Raw genomic sequence first — 17,823 nt, forward strand, 5'->3', positions numbered from 1 at the left:
GTAATTGATAAAAGTTTCTTTTTAATCTACCACTTCAAATAGATCAAATTTATAAGAAGTACTAATTTTATATCTTTCGATAGGTTTTCTTGTGAATCAACTTGAACTATATATGTGATTCAAATTAGATCATCCTTTTAAAAGAGGTAACTTAATTAAGCTATGCCTAAAATGCCCTACCAATGAGCATATGCTCCGATCAATTCAAATTTGAGATGCTTTCATGGGTTAAATTTGATACTGCCCCTAGTTCCATATCAACCCACTAAGCCCTGGTTTCCACATTATTAGTACTTATCCTAAGAATCACTTCACACATTTTTTAACCTTTCAAGAGTCCAAAGAGATTTTTCTTTAAAAAAAAAATTCACAAAGGCAATCTCTTATATGATTCTCAAAGGATTCACTTTAGCTCCATCAAACATTCTTTACAAGACTAGCACTAATCCTCATTTGGTGGGTGGTTTTCTTATCTTATAATATTTTATTATATAAGAACAATTAGCTAATTAACACCACTTTATTCCCACTAATTACCAAAGATGAAGCTGGCACAATTTCCAACTATAAATACCTCACTAACTAAATGCTTCCCATCATCAAAACAAACCATCCAAAACAATCCCATCAAAAGAACAACCATAATTTTTCATGGAGAAATTTAATACTCAAGATTTTTCATCTATTACTTGTGAAATACATATCATAACAGCAAGAAACATAGAACAAATAAGTTCATTAGGAAAAAACAACTTGTTTGTTAGATGTTATCTTCCAACAGGAAACAACAACCAAAGAGTTAAGCTAAACACTCAAGAGATCTCATCAAAATCAAACTTGTTTTGGGATGAATCTTTCTCATTGGATTGCATGGGAACACATGACTCCATTAACATGATGAAGCAAGGAACAGTCGTCTTCGAGCTACGGTCAAGAAGATATGTTCCTCTTCTTAGGAAGAATATTGGTGGCTCACAACTCTTGGGGAAAGTTGAAATTCCATTGAAAAGAGTATTTGAGTCAACAAGAATGGAGATGGAGGAGTGGGCAATATTCATGACTAGTTCAAAGAATATTAATGAAGATGTGAAACCTCCAGCAGTAAAGATAGGAATGAAGGTTAAAGTAAATGAGACAACAAAAATTAATAAGTTGAGAAGATCATGGGATGAGTCATGTGCTTGCAAGGGTTATTGTGGATGTAATAGTAATAGTATTTTTAGTGCTGATGATTGTGAAGTATTTGCAATTGGAGCTGCTTTAGATGTCCTTTAGTTCAAGGAAAAAAATGGACAAAGCACTAATTAGGTGTTCCCCTAGATGAGATTAATTTTTTTGAGTGACATTCTTGAATGAATTAGTTAGATTCTTGAATGTTTTGTAGTTTAAATTTCATGGTTTTGATACAATACAAAGATTTTATGAGAAAAATCGTTTTCATGAGTTTACTTCAGTTTCCTTAAAGTGAATCTTGACTTCACTTTTTCAATTTCATCAACACAATTGAAGGTTTGTTTGGTACGAAGGAGAATATTTTCAAATAAAATACTTTCTTAGACAAAGTTTTCTTGAAAAATAAGTTTGTTTCTTACTGTTAGTGAAAAAATTACAATAAAACAAAAAATACAAGATTACAATTGAAATAAAATGAAAAAACAGAAATCTTTTCTGGCTGAGGCGCGAATATCTCGCTCTCTTTAAGGAGATTCAAGTTCACTGCAACAAATGTTTTTCACCGGTCCAACAGTAGTCCTTGACTTGTCCCCTCCAGGATACAACAGCCTTACACAAAGTATAACTCAACAATTCTGGACAAGAGTTGAGTCCAAAGCTCCACAAAAAGAACACCTCCCTTCAACTAATAAAAATTCTCTTTTTTGATTAACTCTTTCACTCTATCTTTTTCTTCTATCTCTAAAACAAATGAAGACTACCACTATTTATAGTTGAGGAAGTCTTCCTAGGAATAAATAGGAAGATAATGGAGTGGTAAATAGTGAAGATAATGGTCTTAGAAGTTACATAGGTTACAAGAATATTAGAGGAATAAAGAATGGAATAATGAGAGGGGTAACCAATGCCTCTAACGTGCACTGGCAAAACGGCCAACTTTCCAACGTTCACAGAAACGTTCATCACAAAGGCTAATGCAATAATGCCTTTGGTTATTAATTATCCCCTAAGGCACAAATGTTTATCCATTGCAAGCAATGATCCAGTAGATGCTCCAACGAATAGACAAACAAAAATTGTTAATATGGCCATTCCAAGGTAGAATATAATATAATATTAAAATGCTGACCAACAATCCCTCACTCATTTTCATATTAATTAAGAGAGTCTATCAGCTGAAGGAAGGCTACTATGCATAATGAAGGCGTGCTCTGCATTGAACCTCCACTTAGTGAAACAATAACTTTTACTCCAGAGTCATAGTGGTCTCAGACTTGAACTATGACTGCTTAAGGGAAATAAAATATCACTGTTCACACATAATAATCAAGGTGTTGACATGAGCTTTAAAGCCAACACGTTATGGCCATGTGCTATCCCGGATTCATGAGTGCTTTTGAGAATAAGCCCAATTCTCATAGGAAGCGACCTACTTCCACACATCACGTAGGTGAAATCTGTCTAGAGTGCTCCTGTAAGCTTAACACTCCACCCATACGAGCTACATAGATTCATTAAGAGTTTTATCAACTCAACCTTCACAAACTACAAGAAACAATGCACTCACATCATAGGGAGGGAATAAAAAGATAGTGCATTTTTCACAACGAAGTCATCATATGATTAGTTTTTCCCTTTGAACCTGGTTATAGGATCTCTAGTCCCCAGGTTGGGTTTCCTCATATATGACTTAAGGATTTATAGGCTTCTATCCCATCCCCCTCGATGTGCTCCAAACCTTTTCTCTCGTTAAGGCCTTAGTAAGAGGATCTGCAAGATTATCACAAGATTTGACATAATCAACATTAATGGTACCATTTGTCAAATACGATCTTACATTACTATGTTTCCTCCGTATAGGTTTGGATTTACCGTTGTAATAACAGTTTTGAACTCTACCAATTACAGCGGTGCTATCACAATGAATTAAAGTAGGAAGAATTGTTTTTCAAAATAAGGTATTTGAAATAACAAATCTCTTAACCAATTCGCTTCCTCACTAGCTGAAGCTAAAGCAATTAATTCAGCCTCCATGGTAGAGTTAGCAATAATAGTTTGCTTTTTTTATCTCCAACAAACAGCACCACCACCTAAAGTAAAGACATAATCAGTGGTAGAACATGAATCACCTGATAAAGTGTTCCAATCCGCATCACAAAAGCCTTCAAGTACAACAGGATAATTTTTATAGAACAAACCACAATTTTTTATTCCAATTAAATATCTCATAACTCTTGTTATAGCATGCCAATGTTCATTACCTAACTTCTTCTTTTTTTCCTAGCTTGCTTGTAAACCTGCCAAGTACTCCTACTGTATATGCAATATCAGGCCTAGTGCAATCAGTCACAAACCTCAAACTTCCGATTATGCTAGCATATTCCTTTTGATTTATTACATCATTTTCACTTTCAACAGGAAATAAGTGAACACTTGAATCAAAAGGAGTTGCAACATGCTTGCAATCAAGAAAGTTATATTTTTTCAAAATTTTCTCAACATAATGTGACTGGTCAAGGAAAACTCCATCACATGTTCTTGTTATTTTTATTCCAAGAATAACATTTGTCTCACCAAGATCTTTCATATCAAAATGGCTTCTAAGAATATTCTTAGCATCATCAATAACATTCATGTTAGAGCCAAAGATCAACAAATCATCAACATATAGACAAATAATCACATGTGAATTATTCCAAGACTTATGATATATACACTTATCACGCTCATTTGTTTTAAAACCATTTTCAATCATACAGGAATCAAACTTTTCATGACATTGCTTTGGTGCCTGTTTCAAGCCATATAGGAATTTAGTAAGTTTACATACTTTGCTTTCTTGGCCTGCTTCAACAAAAGACTCAGGTTGTTCCATATAAATTTCCTCATTTAGGTCTCCATTTAAAAAAGAGTTTTTACATCCATTTGATGAATTTGCAAATCAAATATTGCAGTCATAACAATTAAAAGTCTTATGGATGTAATTCTTGTTACCGGTGAAAAAGTATCAAAAAATTATAGGCCTTCTAGTTGTTTAAAACCTTTTGCAACTACTCTAACCTTATATTTATCAATAGATCCATCCAGCTTCAACTTTTTTCTTAAGACCCATTTGCAACCAATTGTTTTGCAACCCGGTGGTAAATCAACTAACTTCCAAGTTTTATTAGAAATTAGTGATTTCATTTCATCATTTACAGTCTCTTTTCAAAATATAGAATCATGTGAAGATAATACTTCTTTCAAAGTGAGAGGGTCATCTCCAACATTAAACACATAAAAATCAGGACCAAAATATTTTTCTACTCTAGCTCTTTTACTTCTTCTTAACTCAAAATCATTAACTTCTTTATTTTTCAAAGTAGAAGTAGAAGAACTAGGTAGTGACAAAATATTTTGTTCAATCCTTTGACCCCCACTATTATTAGAATCAAAAGGGAATTTATTTTCATGAAAAATAGCATCACCCGATTCTATCACAATATTATCTTCAAGATTAAAAAATCTATAGGTTGTACTATTTGAAGCATAACCAAGAAAAGCACAAGCAGTAACTTTTTTACCCAATTTTGTAATCTTGGGATCCATTAGCCTCACAAAGGGTAGACAACTCTGAACTCTTAGATATCCCAAACTTGGCTTGTAACCTTTCCACGATTCAAAAGGTGTCAATTTAGACTTTTTATGAGGCACACGATTCAACACATAAAAAGCAGTTAAAATAGCTTCACCCCAAAAATTTAAAGGTGCATGTGACTCAATAAGCATGACATTAGTCAATTCAACCAAAGTTCTATTTTTCCTTTCCGCTACTCCATTAGATGAAGGAGAGTAAGGAGAAGTAGTTTCATGAATTATTCCCAATGATCTAACAAAAGAATTAAACTCATTTGACTCATATTCACGGCACTAATTCTTTTTATTTTTCTTCCAAACTGATTTTCAACCTCATGGAGATAAGTTTTGAAATTTTCAAAAGCATCACTTTTATTTTTCATCAAGTAAACATATTTTAACTTAGAAAAATCATCAATGAAAGTGATAAAATATCTATTAGCTCCACGAGTTAAAATTCCACCAAGTTCACAAATATTAGTATGAACTAATTCTAACAAATCAATTTTTCTTTCAACTTGAAAATGAGGTCTTTTAGTGATTTTGGCTTTACTACAAGCCTCACACTTTTCAAAATTCTTTTTAATTATTGGGATTAATCCTAAACTACTCATGATTCCAACATAACGATCATTAATATGACACAAACGAGCATGCCAAAAATTAGTAGAAGAAAGCATATAAACAGAAGTACAAGCTTTATTCACTTCTACATTCAATTTGAACATCTCATCACAAGCATACCCCTTTCCCACAAAAATATCCTTTTTCACAATTACATATTGATCATATTCAATAATCTTTTTAAAGACTGCTTTATTAAGAGGAAAACTAGACATCAATTTTTTTTCTCATGGAAGGAGTATAGAGTTTATCTTTCAAAGTTAATACCCTTCCAGATGTAAAACACAATTCGACATCTCCCGTTCCAAGCACTTGAGTTTTGTGAGAATCACCAAGCATGATGGTTTTGGGCTCCTTAAAATGAGTATATTTTTTAAACCAATCTTTGTTATAACAGACATGACGATTTGCACCAGAATCATCCCACCATCCATCAACACTCTCAGTCATGTTTATGTCGGTAATGACCGCCACAAAAGGTTCTTCGATAACGTTTGCCTGAGGGTTAGGACCACGTTTCCGGAATCTGTAAAATCGAGCAATATGCCCACTCTTGCCACAAACAAAGCACGGTCCCTTATCTTAAACTTGTTATTTTGTGCTTGGTTATTTTCAACATTATTTTTCTTGGGAGGTCTACTATTATTTTTCTTAAATTTTTTCTTCTTAGCCTTCAAAGAAGTATTTTTTGTGAGTTCCAAGAGTAGCATTATTTGAAGTAATTAAATTTACCTTCGTTGTGATGTTGCTCTCTTCTTTTTGTAAATGTGCATATTTTCCCCTTGCCTCTTCACCATCGTACTTTTCCACTTTCTCATGATGAGAAATGAGTTCATCATCATCCATGGAGGTGTCATCAACCTTCCATCTTTTGAAATGGTTACCATTGAATCGAAATGGCTTATTAAGGTCTCCCATCTTGACATTCGCGATTTTTTTAATTGTAGTCATTCTAAATCTCCTTAAAATTGTTAGTGAAAAAATACAATAAAATAAAAAATACAATATTACAATTGAAATAAAATGAAGAAACATAAATCTCTTCAGGCTGAGGCGCGGATATCTTGCTCTCTTTAAGGAGATTCAAGTCCACTGCAGCAAATGTTTTTCACCGGTCCAGCAGTAGTCCTTCTTGACTTGTCCCCTCTAGGATACAACAGCCTTACACAAAGTATAACTCAACAACTCTGGACAAGAGTTGAGTCCAAGCTCCACAAAAAGAACACCTCCCTTCAACTAATAAAAATTCTCTTTTTTGACTAACTCTTCACTCTATCTTTTTCTTCTATCTCTAAAACAAATGAAGACTACCACTATTTATAGTTGAGAAAGTCTTCCTAGGAATAAATAGGAAGATAATGGGGTGATAAATAGTGAAGATAATGGTCTTAGGAGTTACATATGTTACAAGAATAATAGAGGAATAAAGAATAGAATAATGAGAGGGGTAACCAATGCCTCTAACGTGCACTGGCACAACGGCCAACTTTCCAACGTTACAGAAACGTTCTTCACAAAGGCTGATGCAATAATGCCTTTGGTTATTAATTATCCACTAAGGCACAAATGTTTATCCATTGCAAGCAATGATCCAGTAGATGCTCCAACGAATAGACAAATAAAAATTGTTAATGTGGCCGTTCCTAGGTAGAATATAATATAATATTAAAATGTTGACCAACACTTACTATTCTAGTATTTGACAATTGAGCTAAAACATTTATCTCAAAAGCATTTATACATAATCTTACAAAATGTTATATGAATGGGAGGAGGTGGGGAGTGAGGCCTTGGGGTGGCGAAGGTGGGATGATCAAGGGGTAGGGGTGTTGTTAGTCTGTGTTCAAAATATTAAACAAGAGATGTCAAAGTAAACTGGAAAGTAGAAAATAAGAAAATATTCGAGACCACAAAATTCACTATTGATTCTTTAAGAAAATTTATCCCCCCTCACTATATAAAGGTTATGGATTACTTAGTTTCCTCCCAAGATCAAATAGATATACATGTTAAAGAAGTAGTGGTACCTTAAACTTCAATAATTTTCATGAACTCAAAAGTCAGCAACTAATCACACGAAGACTCGATATTTGTATTCGTAAGAAAATATATACATAAAAAGCTGCAAAAATTAAGGAAAAATCTCACTATTTATAGCCAACGATCTGAATTGAAGAGGTGTNGTACCTTAAACTTCACTAATTTTCATGAACTCAAAAGTCAGCAACTAATCACACGAAGACTCATATTTGTATTCGTAAGAAAATATATACATAAAAAGCTGCAAAAATTAAGGAAAAATCTCACTATTTATAGCCAACGATCTGAATTGAAGAGGTGTAAACTCAACTGTTCAGAACAGTTCATGTTGAGAGGAAATATCTGTTTAGAAGAAACAAGTTCTTTCTGAAATATTTTCCGTGAATTTTAAATTAATTTCGCAAATTAATTAATAAATGAAATTATGCAAATTAATATTAATATCATAAAAACATGATTAATGAGAATGATAAATAATTTTTGTCTACAAAATTATTAATGAGACCTAAGCTCTTTTATAACTAGAAGGAGTATTTCTAATTAAATGCACAAAAATTCTCAGGGTTAAACTTGATACCGCCCCTAGTTCCATATCAACCCCTAAGCCCTAAACCTTTCAAGAGTCCAAAGAATCTTTTAAGAAGTTTTCACAAAGGAAATCTTTTATATGATTCTCAAAAGATTTACTTTAGATCCATCAAATATTCTTTACGAGGTTAGCACTAATCCTCATTTGGTGGATGGTATTTCTTATCTTATATTTTATTATATATAATTATATAAGAATAATCCTAGCTAGCTAGCTAATTAAACCACTTTAAAATGAATATAATGAAGTCACATGTTAAGTTGTAATGCCATATTTTAAGTTTGGAGATTCAATCAACCCACTAACCCCTAATTGACACATCAACATGCATTCAACATCATGAATACTTATCCCAAGAGTTGTTTCATGCATTTTTTTAACCTTTCAAGATATTGAAGAGTTTTTTTGTAAATTTTTACAAAGGCAATCTCATCAAATCCTTTCATAGATTAGCACTAATTCTCATTGGGTGGGTGGTTTTCTTTTTAACTTGTATTTTATAAAAACATAATCCTAGTTAGCTAGCTACTTGCACATTAATTTCTTCATAAAGCTATACTACTTTCCTAACACTTCCCTTCCACTGTCCAAATTAGTAAATAAGCATTTTCCAAACTATAAATACCCCCCACTAATTACTAAATGTCTCCCATCACCAAAACAAATTAAATTAAACCATCTTTCAAGTAAACAAAACAACCCCATCAAACAAAAATTCTATTTTTTTTTTCTCATGGAGAATACTCATGATTTTTCATCTATAAGTTGTGAAATACAAATCATAAGAGCAAGAAACATAGAACAAATAAGTTCATTAGGAAAAAACAACTTGTTTGTTAGATGTTATCTTCCAACAGGAAACAACAACCAAAGAGTTAAGCTAAACACTCAAGAGATCTCATCAAAATCAAACTTGTTTTGGGATGAATCTTTCTCATTGGATTGCATGGGAACACAAGACTCCATTAACATGATGAAGCAAGGAACAGTAGTCTTCGAGCTACGATCGAGAAGATATGTTCCTCTTCTTAGGAAGAATATTGGTGGCTCACAACTCTTGGGGAAAGTTGAAATTCCATGGAAAAGAGTATTTGAGTCAACAAGAATGGAGATGGAGGAGTGGGCAATATTCATGACTACTTCAAAGAATATTAATGAAGATGTGAAACCTCCAGCAGTGAAGATAGGAATGAAGGTTAAAGTAAATGAGACAACAAAAATTAATAAGTTGAGAAGTCATGTGCTTGCAAGGGTTATTGTGAGTGCAATAGTAGTATTTTTAGTGCTGATGATTGTGAAATATTTGCAATTGGAGCTGCTTTAGATGTCCTTTAGTTTAAGGGAAAAAATGGGCAAAGCACTAATTAGGTGTTCCCCTAGATGAGATTAATTTTTTTGAGTGACATTCTTGGATGAATTAGTTAGATTCTTGAATGTTTTGTAGTTTAAATTTCATGGTTTTGATATAATACAAAGATTTTTATGAGAAAAATTATTTTCATGAGTTTACTTTAGTTTCCTTAAAGTGAATCTTGACTTCACTTTTTCAATTTCAGCAAGAGGGTCTGTTTGGTACGAAGGAGAATATTTTCAAATAAAGTACTTCCCTAGAAAAATTTTTCTTGAAAAATAAGTTTGTTTCTTACTTTTCTAGTATTTGACAATTGAGCTAAAAATTTTATCTCAAAAACATTTATACATAATTTAACAAAATATTATATGAGTGGGAGGAGGTGGGGAGTGAGGCCTTGGAGTGGCGAAGCTGGGATGCTCAAGGGGTAGGGGTGTTGTTAGTATACACTACTGACTCTTTAAGAAAATTTATCTCCCCCTCACTATATAAGGTTATGGGTTACTTAGCTTCCTCCCAAGATCAAATAGATATACATGTTAAAGAAGTAGTGGTACCTTAAACTTCAATAACTTCTGTGAACTCAAAAGTCAATAACTAATCACACGAAGACTCAATCTTGTATTCGTAAGAAAATATATACATAAAAAAAGAAGTAAATTCGATGCAAAAATTAAGAAAAAATCTCACTATTTATAGCCAACGATTGGATTGAAGAGGTGAAAAGTCAACTGTTCAGAACAGGTTCATGTCTGTTGAGAGGAAATATCTGTTTAGAAGAAATAAGTTCTTTCTGAATATTTTTTGTGAATTTTAAATTAATTTCGCAAATTAATTAATAAATGAAATTATGCAAATTAATATTAATATCATTAAAAAGATGATTAATGAGAATGATAAATAATTTTTGTCTACAAAATTATTAATGAGATCTAAGCTCTTTTATAACTAGAAGGAGTATTTCTAATTAAATGCACAAAAGTTCTCAGGGTTAAACTTGATACCGCCCTAGTTCCATATTAACCCCTAAGCCCTATCCAAAGAATCTTTTAAGAAATTTTCACAAAGGCAATCTTTTATATGATTCTCAAAAGATTTACTTTATCACCATCAAATATTCTTTACGAGGTTAGCACTAATCCTCATTTAGTGGATGGTATTTCTTATCTTATAGTTTATTATATATAATTATATAAGAATAATCCTAGCTAGCTAGCTAATTACACCGCTTTAAAATGAATATAATTAAGTCACATGTTAAGTTGTAATGCCATATTTTAAGTTTGGAGATTCAATCAACCCACTAAGCTCCTTATTGACACATCAACATGCATTCAACCTCATTAATACTTATCCCAAGAGTTGTTTCATGCATTTTTTTAACCTTTCAAGATATTGAAGAGTTTTTTTGTAAATTTTTACAAAGGCAATCTCATCAAATCCTTTCATAGATTAGCACTAATTCTCATTGGGTGGGTGGTTTTCTTTTTAACTTGTATTTTATAAAAAAACACAATCCTACTTAGCTAGCTACTTGCACCTTAATTTCTTCATAAAGTAATACCACTTTCCTAACACTTTCCTTCCACTGTCCAAATTAGTAAATAAGCATTTCCCAAACTATAAATACCCCCACTAATTACTAAATGTCTCTAATCACCAAAACAAATGAGCATTTTTCAAACTATAAATACCCCCCACTAATTACTAAATGTCTCTCGTCACCAAAACAAATTAAACTAAACCATATTTCAAGTAAACAAAACAACCCCATCAAACAAAAATTCTATTTTTTTTTCTCATGGAGAATACTCATGATTTTTCATCTATAAGTTGTGAAATACAAATCATAAGAGCAAGAAACATAGAACAAATAAGTTCATTAGGAAAAAACAACTTGTTTGTTAGATGTTATCTTCCAACAGGAAACAACAACCAAAGAGTTAAGCTAAACACTCAAGAGATCTCATCAAAATCAAACTTGTTTTGGGATGAATCTTTCTCATTGGATTGCATGGGAACACAAGACTCCATTAACATGATGAAGCAAGGAACAGTAGTCTTCGAGCTACGATCGAGAAGATATGTTCCTCTTCTTAGGAAGAATATTGGTGGCTCACAACTCTTGGGGAAAGTTGAAATTCCATGGAAAAGAGTATTTGAGTCAACAAGAATGGAGATGGAGGAGTGGGCAATATTCATGACTACTTCAAAGAATATTAATGAAGATGTGAAACCTCCAGCAGTGAAGATAGGAATGAAGGTTAAAGTAAATGAGACAACAAAAATTAATAAGTTGAGAAGATCATGGGATGAGGCATGTGCTTGCAAGGGTTATTGTGAGTGCAATAGTAGTATTTTTAGTGTTGATGATTATGATATATGCGCACTTGGAGTTGCTTTAGATTCCCTTTAATTCAAGGCCAAAAATGGACAAAGCACCAAGGTGTCCCTCCTAGATTAGACTAATTCTTGAATGAATTAATTACAATTCTTTTATGTTTTGTAGTTTTGAGAAATTAAATTTCATGGTTTTGATAGAATACAAAGATTTTTATATTTTCAGACAATTTCTATTCATGATTGTACTTCATTTCCCTTAAGTGTGAATCTTGACTTCTCCTTTTCAATTTCAGCAACAAACTTAATGATAAGCAACAAATCCAAGGAAAAGAGTACTTTGGGAAGGCAGTTGTCACAATCCAAAAGTCGAGATCATGATGGCACACACTTTAAGAATTTAATTTGGTGTGTAAGCCGAAAGACATAACAAATATGAGAGTTTCAAAGAAAAGTCAGGCCACAACCGAAAGAAAGGAAACACAACAAGGAAATTCCCAAAACTTGGTGTCTTATTTTCTAAAAATAGTATTTCTTTGCTTTATTTCTCATATACCATTAACCATGATATGTTGAATAAGGATGAATGCATCACAATATAGACGACACAAGTTGATGTGAGGCCAAAAATATATATTTTTAATCATTATTTGCCTCACATTTATTATTTATATCTGTCCTTTTTGAGCATTAATTTTATGGATTGTGCTAAATAGTGTATTTTATTTGTAAGAGTAAATTGACGTAAAGTTGAAAAAGCTTGAAGCTAAAACGAATTAAAGATGTAAGATTATACAAGAAAATTAAGAAGACAGCTTAATGAATTAAATTAAATATAATAATATATAAAATTATATGCTGCAAAGTGCACATTCAAGAAACTTGAAAGGAGAATATTGCTGCCAACCATGTGGCAGATTCTGAAGGCAGTGGCCAATTGAGGAGCTGCCCACAATCCTGAAGGCGGTGGACAGAACACGTACAATAATTTCAACTCAGTTTTGGTTTTGGTTTCCTCGTTTGTTTTGGTCTCAGTTAATTTATTTAGGATTTTCTACATTTATAAATAGTTCATAAAAATAATTATTGGACAATCAATATAGAGTAAGGAGGAGGCACTTTTGAAGAGAAAGTCATCAATACTTTTTAGGGTTCTTTTCTTCTTCTTATTTTCTTAGAGATTAGTGGCTAAAGTCCTTGTTCTGGGGCTGTAGCCACGAATCGAATGTTGATTATTTAAGGTTTATGAATTAATTTTCGGTTGTCAATACAAGTTACTTCTATATTATTGTTTTAGTATTTTATGCTTGCGCACCATAAGATAAATCTATTATCTAATCTTAAAATCGAGAGAGGAGAGGTTAGATAGACCAGAGAATATAGAGAGCTCGGTCCACCCATTAAATTGAGGTGATTAGTGTTCAGGAGTGACGCCCAAACGAACATCTTGCTTGGTTACGAAATGGGATGAAATATAAATGCTCACCAATTAGTCTATTTATCCCCGCTCAACGATGTAGTTACATAACTAATTGGGATAGGCGACGAGAGACGTATAACCCAGATCATATCACCAACCCTATAAACCAGTAACTTGACAACTGAAATTAATTCTAAGCCAATAATATGATACATGATATTTAGTATATGCTGCAGTCCTGGAATTTCTTTTAACTTGCTTGAAACATTATATCAAAGTCATTCACAATTAGTTACTTTCATTTAGTGCATAATTATTAGTAGATAAACAATAAATCATCAACTCTTGAAAAAGTTACTTTTTACTTTTAGTTGTAGAGTTAAGTGAATATAAATTGATCATAAGTCCATTGGGAATGATAACTCGTTTCTTAAAGAATCTATATTACTTGCGCGACCACGTACACTTGCGTGTATAATTGGGAGCAACAAGTTTTTGGCATCGCTGCCGGGGACTTAGAAAATAACTATTTGTCTAAGTTATATTTTTTCTTTTTATTTATTTAAGTTTTATTTTTATAAGTTTTTTTTTAGTTTTTTTTTTTCTTAACAATTTCTTTCTCTTTTTTCACTACAAGAAAAAGCCTTAATTAAGACCAACATTTAAGGATGAGTCTATATTCTTGTCTCTAAAAGTATATGTATTGGGACGAGATTATATTTCGGTCCTTATCGGTATATGTTATTGTGAAGACATTAAATCCAGTCCCTAAAAAAGTTGCTAACTAGTCCCAAAATGTAATTTGAGGCATATTTTAAGGCATGAGCGGGAAAGTTTTTCTGAAAACTTTTTTTTCATCAAAATTTTAGGCGCTAAAAATGAATTCTAAAAGTAAAAAGATAAAAACTATCTACTAAATTCTCAAAATAGAAGCTTGTCCTAAAAGTTGCCCTAATCTCTTCAGATCACCATTACAACTCATGAATGTAATCTGCCCTAATCTCAACGATGCTCTACACCTTTAATGGATAGATGTGTCTTCTTTTTTGTGTTGTTGTTGTCTGCCCTAATCTCAACTAAATTCTTCCATTAAATTGATAAAGGTGTCTTCTTCTTCCTCGTGTTGTTGCTGCTCGATCTGGTCGAGAATCCATCAAAGCTTTGCTCGAGAGAAAACTTCAGGTGTTTTCATTCTTCTGATCGAGTTGTTGTTGCTCTGTTCGAAATAGAATCCAACACAACTTTGCTTGAGACAATATTTCAGGTGGGTTCATCTTTTGATCGAGTTGTGTTTCTTTCATAAGTTATATTAATGATATTTTTTTCTTGTGTATCCAAGTTACTTCTTCTTCTTCATCTTTTTTAACATTAATTAGGTTAATGATTTCATCTGTAAAAAATATTGGGTGTTGAGACTTTGTGAGCCATATACATGTATATGATTTGTAATTCAATGACTAATCTTCTTGGTTACAAGTAACTATTAGACACTCCAAGTATAAAAACATAGATGTGAAAGACTGATTTTGTTCTTGTGGAATTATAGGTTTAAGTAGGACTTTGAAGAGCCTATCGTTTAAATCTGAAATGACTTTCTGTTTCACTGTTTATAAATTTTACATATTCACAATAATGGGGTATTAATCTATTCCTCTTTTTTAAGTATTCAATGACATTTCTTTGTATATAAATATAAATTCCGAAGGTTTTTTTTGGATTGATTATTTTAAATTACTATGATGGATATCATTTAAGTCTAATTACAGATTAAGAGATTCAGTTAATTTTGAACAGAGACAAAAAAAAAAGAATAGCAGATGATCATCTGTTACATTGAAATCCAAGTGTAATTCCAACGAAAATCTTAAGAAAGAGTCAAAGAATGTACTATTAGATGGCCATTTATTCATGAAGTACGCATCTTGGTTGCCTTCCTATAATAGTACATAATGTCCACGTCTTCAGTCTTCAAAATATGAATAGTATTTCTAAGGTTGAGGTTGCTAGTTTTTTTATAGGAATTCATTTGAACTGAGTGATTACATTTTGTCATTAATCAGATTCATTTTCTGTTTTGGCAAAGCTTGGGTCTTGGGTCTCTGAAGGTCTTTTATGTTGTAGAAGAGCAACAAAGGTTCATGGACATATCATAAACATTTTGTTTTATCTTAATTGAGAAACATTGTTTTGTTCTTCATGAACTAAGAATTCGATCGATTAAATTGAATGAAACTTTTTCTCCTAATCAGCTGAATAGTTGAGCACATATTTATTGGATTGTCTTTTTGCGCTTTTTTGGTTAAATTTTTCCTCCTCATCCTTGCTCTAAAAGGCTGATTTTCATTGTAATTCCAACGAAAATTTTAAGAAAAAGTCAAAGAAGGTACTATTAGATGGCCATTTATCCATGAAGTACGCATCTTGGTTGCCTTCCTATAATAGTACATAATGTCCACGTCTTCGTCTTCAAAATATGAATAGTATTTCTAAGGTTGAGGTTGCTAGTTTCTTGACTGTTGAATGCTGATCTAGTTTCTAAGGTCAGAAAAATTATTAAAGAATCAAGTTTGAGATGCACATTTCTAAAGTCATTATCGATGCACTATTCACTACCATAGGTAGTCATTTCAGCTTCTGCCCAATTATTGCTAGTGCATTGAGTCGAAATTGAGAAAGTCATAATGAGAATCCTTTCGCACTTTGATAACATCTCCAATGTCATCTATTTCATTTATTAGTATTGAAACTACCATTTGTGTATGTCTTAGCCACGCATGTTGGAGGCTTAATACTATATGCTTGCCTCCAATTTAACACAAGCTTTAGCTTTCCAAGAGTAAACAATAACATCGTATTTCCTTCCATTGATAGGAACTAGATATGCAAGAGCTCATGTATAATCACATTTCAGGTTCAATTTTATAATTTTGACTCTTTTTTGCAGGTTCAAGATGAAACCATTGAAGATTGAAAATGAGGTCGGTTCTAATATGAAGAGTACTATCAGATATACATTTGTTGTGCCTGGTGCTATAGGTTAGGGACGGGGATGGGGACGAGGGCTTAAAATTTTGGGTGAGAAAGGGAGTATATGCCATCAAAGAGTTTATTGCCTCAATCAAGTGATCTAGTTAAGAAGTACATCAAAGAAATTGAAACAAGTAAGATATTTTGTATTCTTTTACTTCAGTCCATATGAGAAATCTTTAATTGTGTTGAAGAGAAATATATTTTTCCTGCTTTTTGTATTTTATCTCGAGGAAGGAGGTGTGGAATGTCAACAATTTTTTTCGAAAATGACTGAACCTATTGATTTTTAATCTCAAATAAATTACTGATTTTTACTTAGTGACTGAACCTATTGTTTATTGGAAATCTCGAACAAATGGCTGAACCTTTGTATTAATCCTTGAGTGCTCTGTTTGGTGCAAAATTTATTGTTTACTGGTAATTTCGAACAAATTACTGAACCTTTGAATTAATCCTTGATCAGTGCTCTGTTTGATGCAAAACTTATTGTTTATTGGTAATCTGAAACAAATGCCTAAGCCTTTGTATTAATCCTTCCAGTTGAGTGTTAACTGTCCAATCCAAAACTAATGCGGAATATCAAATATTCACAAATGAGAACTTTTGATGCAGAATCACCTTAAGAAAGTGTTTACATTTCTAGTTCTTCTCATATCTTGTGATAGATTCGTCAACTTATAAAGTATGGATTTCATCTATACTTGCTAGCACAATTTTAGACGTCTCTTTTTTTTTTCCAGGTTCTATCGAGAAGGGTAGAGAACAAGGACTTGAAAAGTCTACCACGTTCGCTAGTCAAGGAATGCACACAATACATAAGAACTCTATGGTTCATGAGAAAGTGAACGTGAAAATTATTACTTCATTTCCTACATCTTCTAGTCAAGTTGAGAAATACACCCAAGAAGTTGAATGAAGTACGATTTTTTCAAACATACTTTTTTTTTTGCAAATCTTCTATGTTTTCAAATTTTTTGATAAACTCTTATATTACGCCAGTGGGTCCAATATTTTTTATAAACTCTTATATTACTTGAAATTGATGTGTTATGATAGAAAATGTTGTTTGATATATTTTATAGGCTCAACTCGAAGAAATGGTTCAAGCAGATCAATCCCCCTATCTACTATAGAGATTGTTGAAAAATATTGTAGACCTCAAACTTGTAGCCATGTATTTGGATTTGGGGGTGGAGTAAAGGCAAAAGACTTGAAAGGTGGCACTTCTTCAAAGGCTGAATTGTTGTCCGCGCTACGTTCAACTCGAGAGGATATCAAATCCTTGAATGAAGAAAACAAATCCCTGAACGAGGAAAACAAATCTTTGAATGATCGTTTGTCTACGATAGAAGATAAGATGAAAAAAATAATGAAAATGAAAGAACTCTTCGCTGCTAATTGTGTAGTGTACATCGATGATATATTATTATATTCTAAGACACAAGATGAACATATAAGATTATTAGAAAAATTTATACACATCATAGAATATTCAGGTATAAGTCTAAGTAAAAAGAAAGCTGATATAATGAAAAATCAAATAGAATTCTTAGGAATACAAATTGATAAAAACGGAATAAAAATGCAAACACATATAGTACAAAAAATAATTAACTCAAATGAACAACTAGACACAAAAAA

At 32.3% G+C, this 17,823-nt stretch overlaps 3 protein-coding genes across 3 annotated transcripts; all 3 read left to right on the plus strand.

Moving 5' to 3' along the window:
• Window positions 1-604: 604 nt before the first annotated feature.
• On the plus strand, window positions 605-1,431 carry LOC125856487 (uncharacterized). The gene has a single exon (XM_049536046.1). It carries the CDS (start codon window positions 652-654, stop codon window positions 1,273-1,275), a length of 624 nt encoding a protein of 207 aa, XP_049392003.1. The 5' UTR covers window positions 605-651; the 3' UTR covers window positions 1,276-1,431.
• Window positions 1,432-8,720: 7,289 nt separating this feature from the next.
• Window positions 8,721-9,511, plus strand: LOC125855465 (uncharacterized). The gene has a single exon (XM_049535188.1). It carries the CDS (start codon window positions 8,775-8,777, stop codon window positions 9,363-9,365), a length of 591 nt encoding a protein of 196 aa, XP_049391145.1. The 5' UTR covers window positions 8,721-8,774; the 3' UTR covers window positions 9,366-9,511.
• Window positions 9,512-11,131: 1,620 nt separating this feature from the next.
• Window positions 11,132-11,808, plus strand: LOC125855464 (uncharacterized). The gene has a single exon (XM_049535187.1). It carries the CDS (start codon window positions 11,194-11,196, stop codon window positions 11,806-11,808), a length of 615 nt encoding a protein of 204 aa, XP_049391144.1. The 5' UTR covers window positions 11,132-11,193.
• Window positions 11,809-17,823: the final 6,015 nt, after the last annotated feature.

Source organism: Solanum stenotomum, chromosome 2, assembly GCF_019186545.1.
Source record: "Solanum stenotomum isolate F172 chromosome 2, ASM1918654v1, whole genome shotgun sequence".
Classification (NCBI taxonomy): domain Eukaryota; kingdom Viridiplantae; phylum Streptophyta; class Magnoliopsida; order Solanales; family Solanaceae; genus Solanum; species Solanum stenotomum.

What these genes read in the sequence shown, in the direction of transcription:
- LOC125855464 (XM_049535187.1), top strand. Translation starts at nt 11,194, where the DNA reads ATGGAGAATACTCATGATTTTTCATCTATAAGTTGTGAAATACAAATC.
- LOC125855465 (XM_049535188.1), top strand. Translation starts at nt 8,775, where the DNA reads ATGGAGAATACTCATGATTTTTCATCTATAAGTTGTGAAATACAAATC.
- LOC125856487 (XM_049536046.1), top strand. Translation starts at nt 652, where the DNA reads ATGGAGAAATTTAATACTCAAGATTTTTCATCTATTACTTGTGAAATA.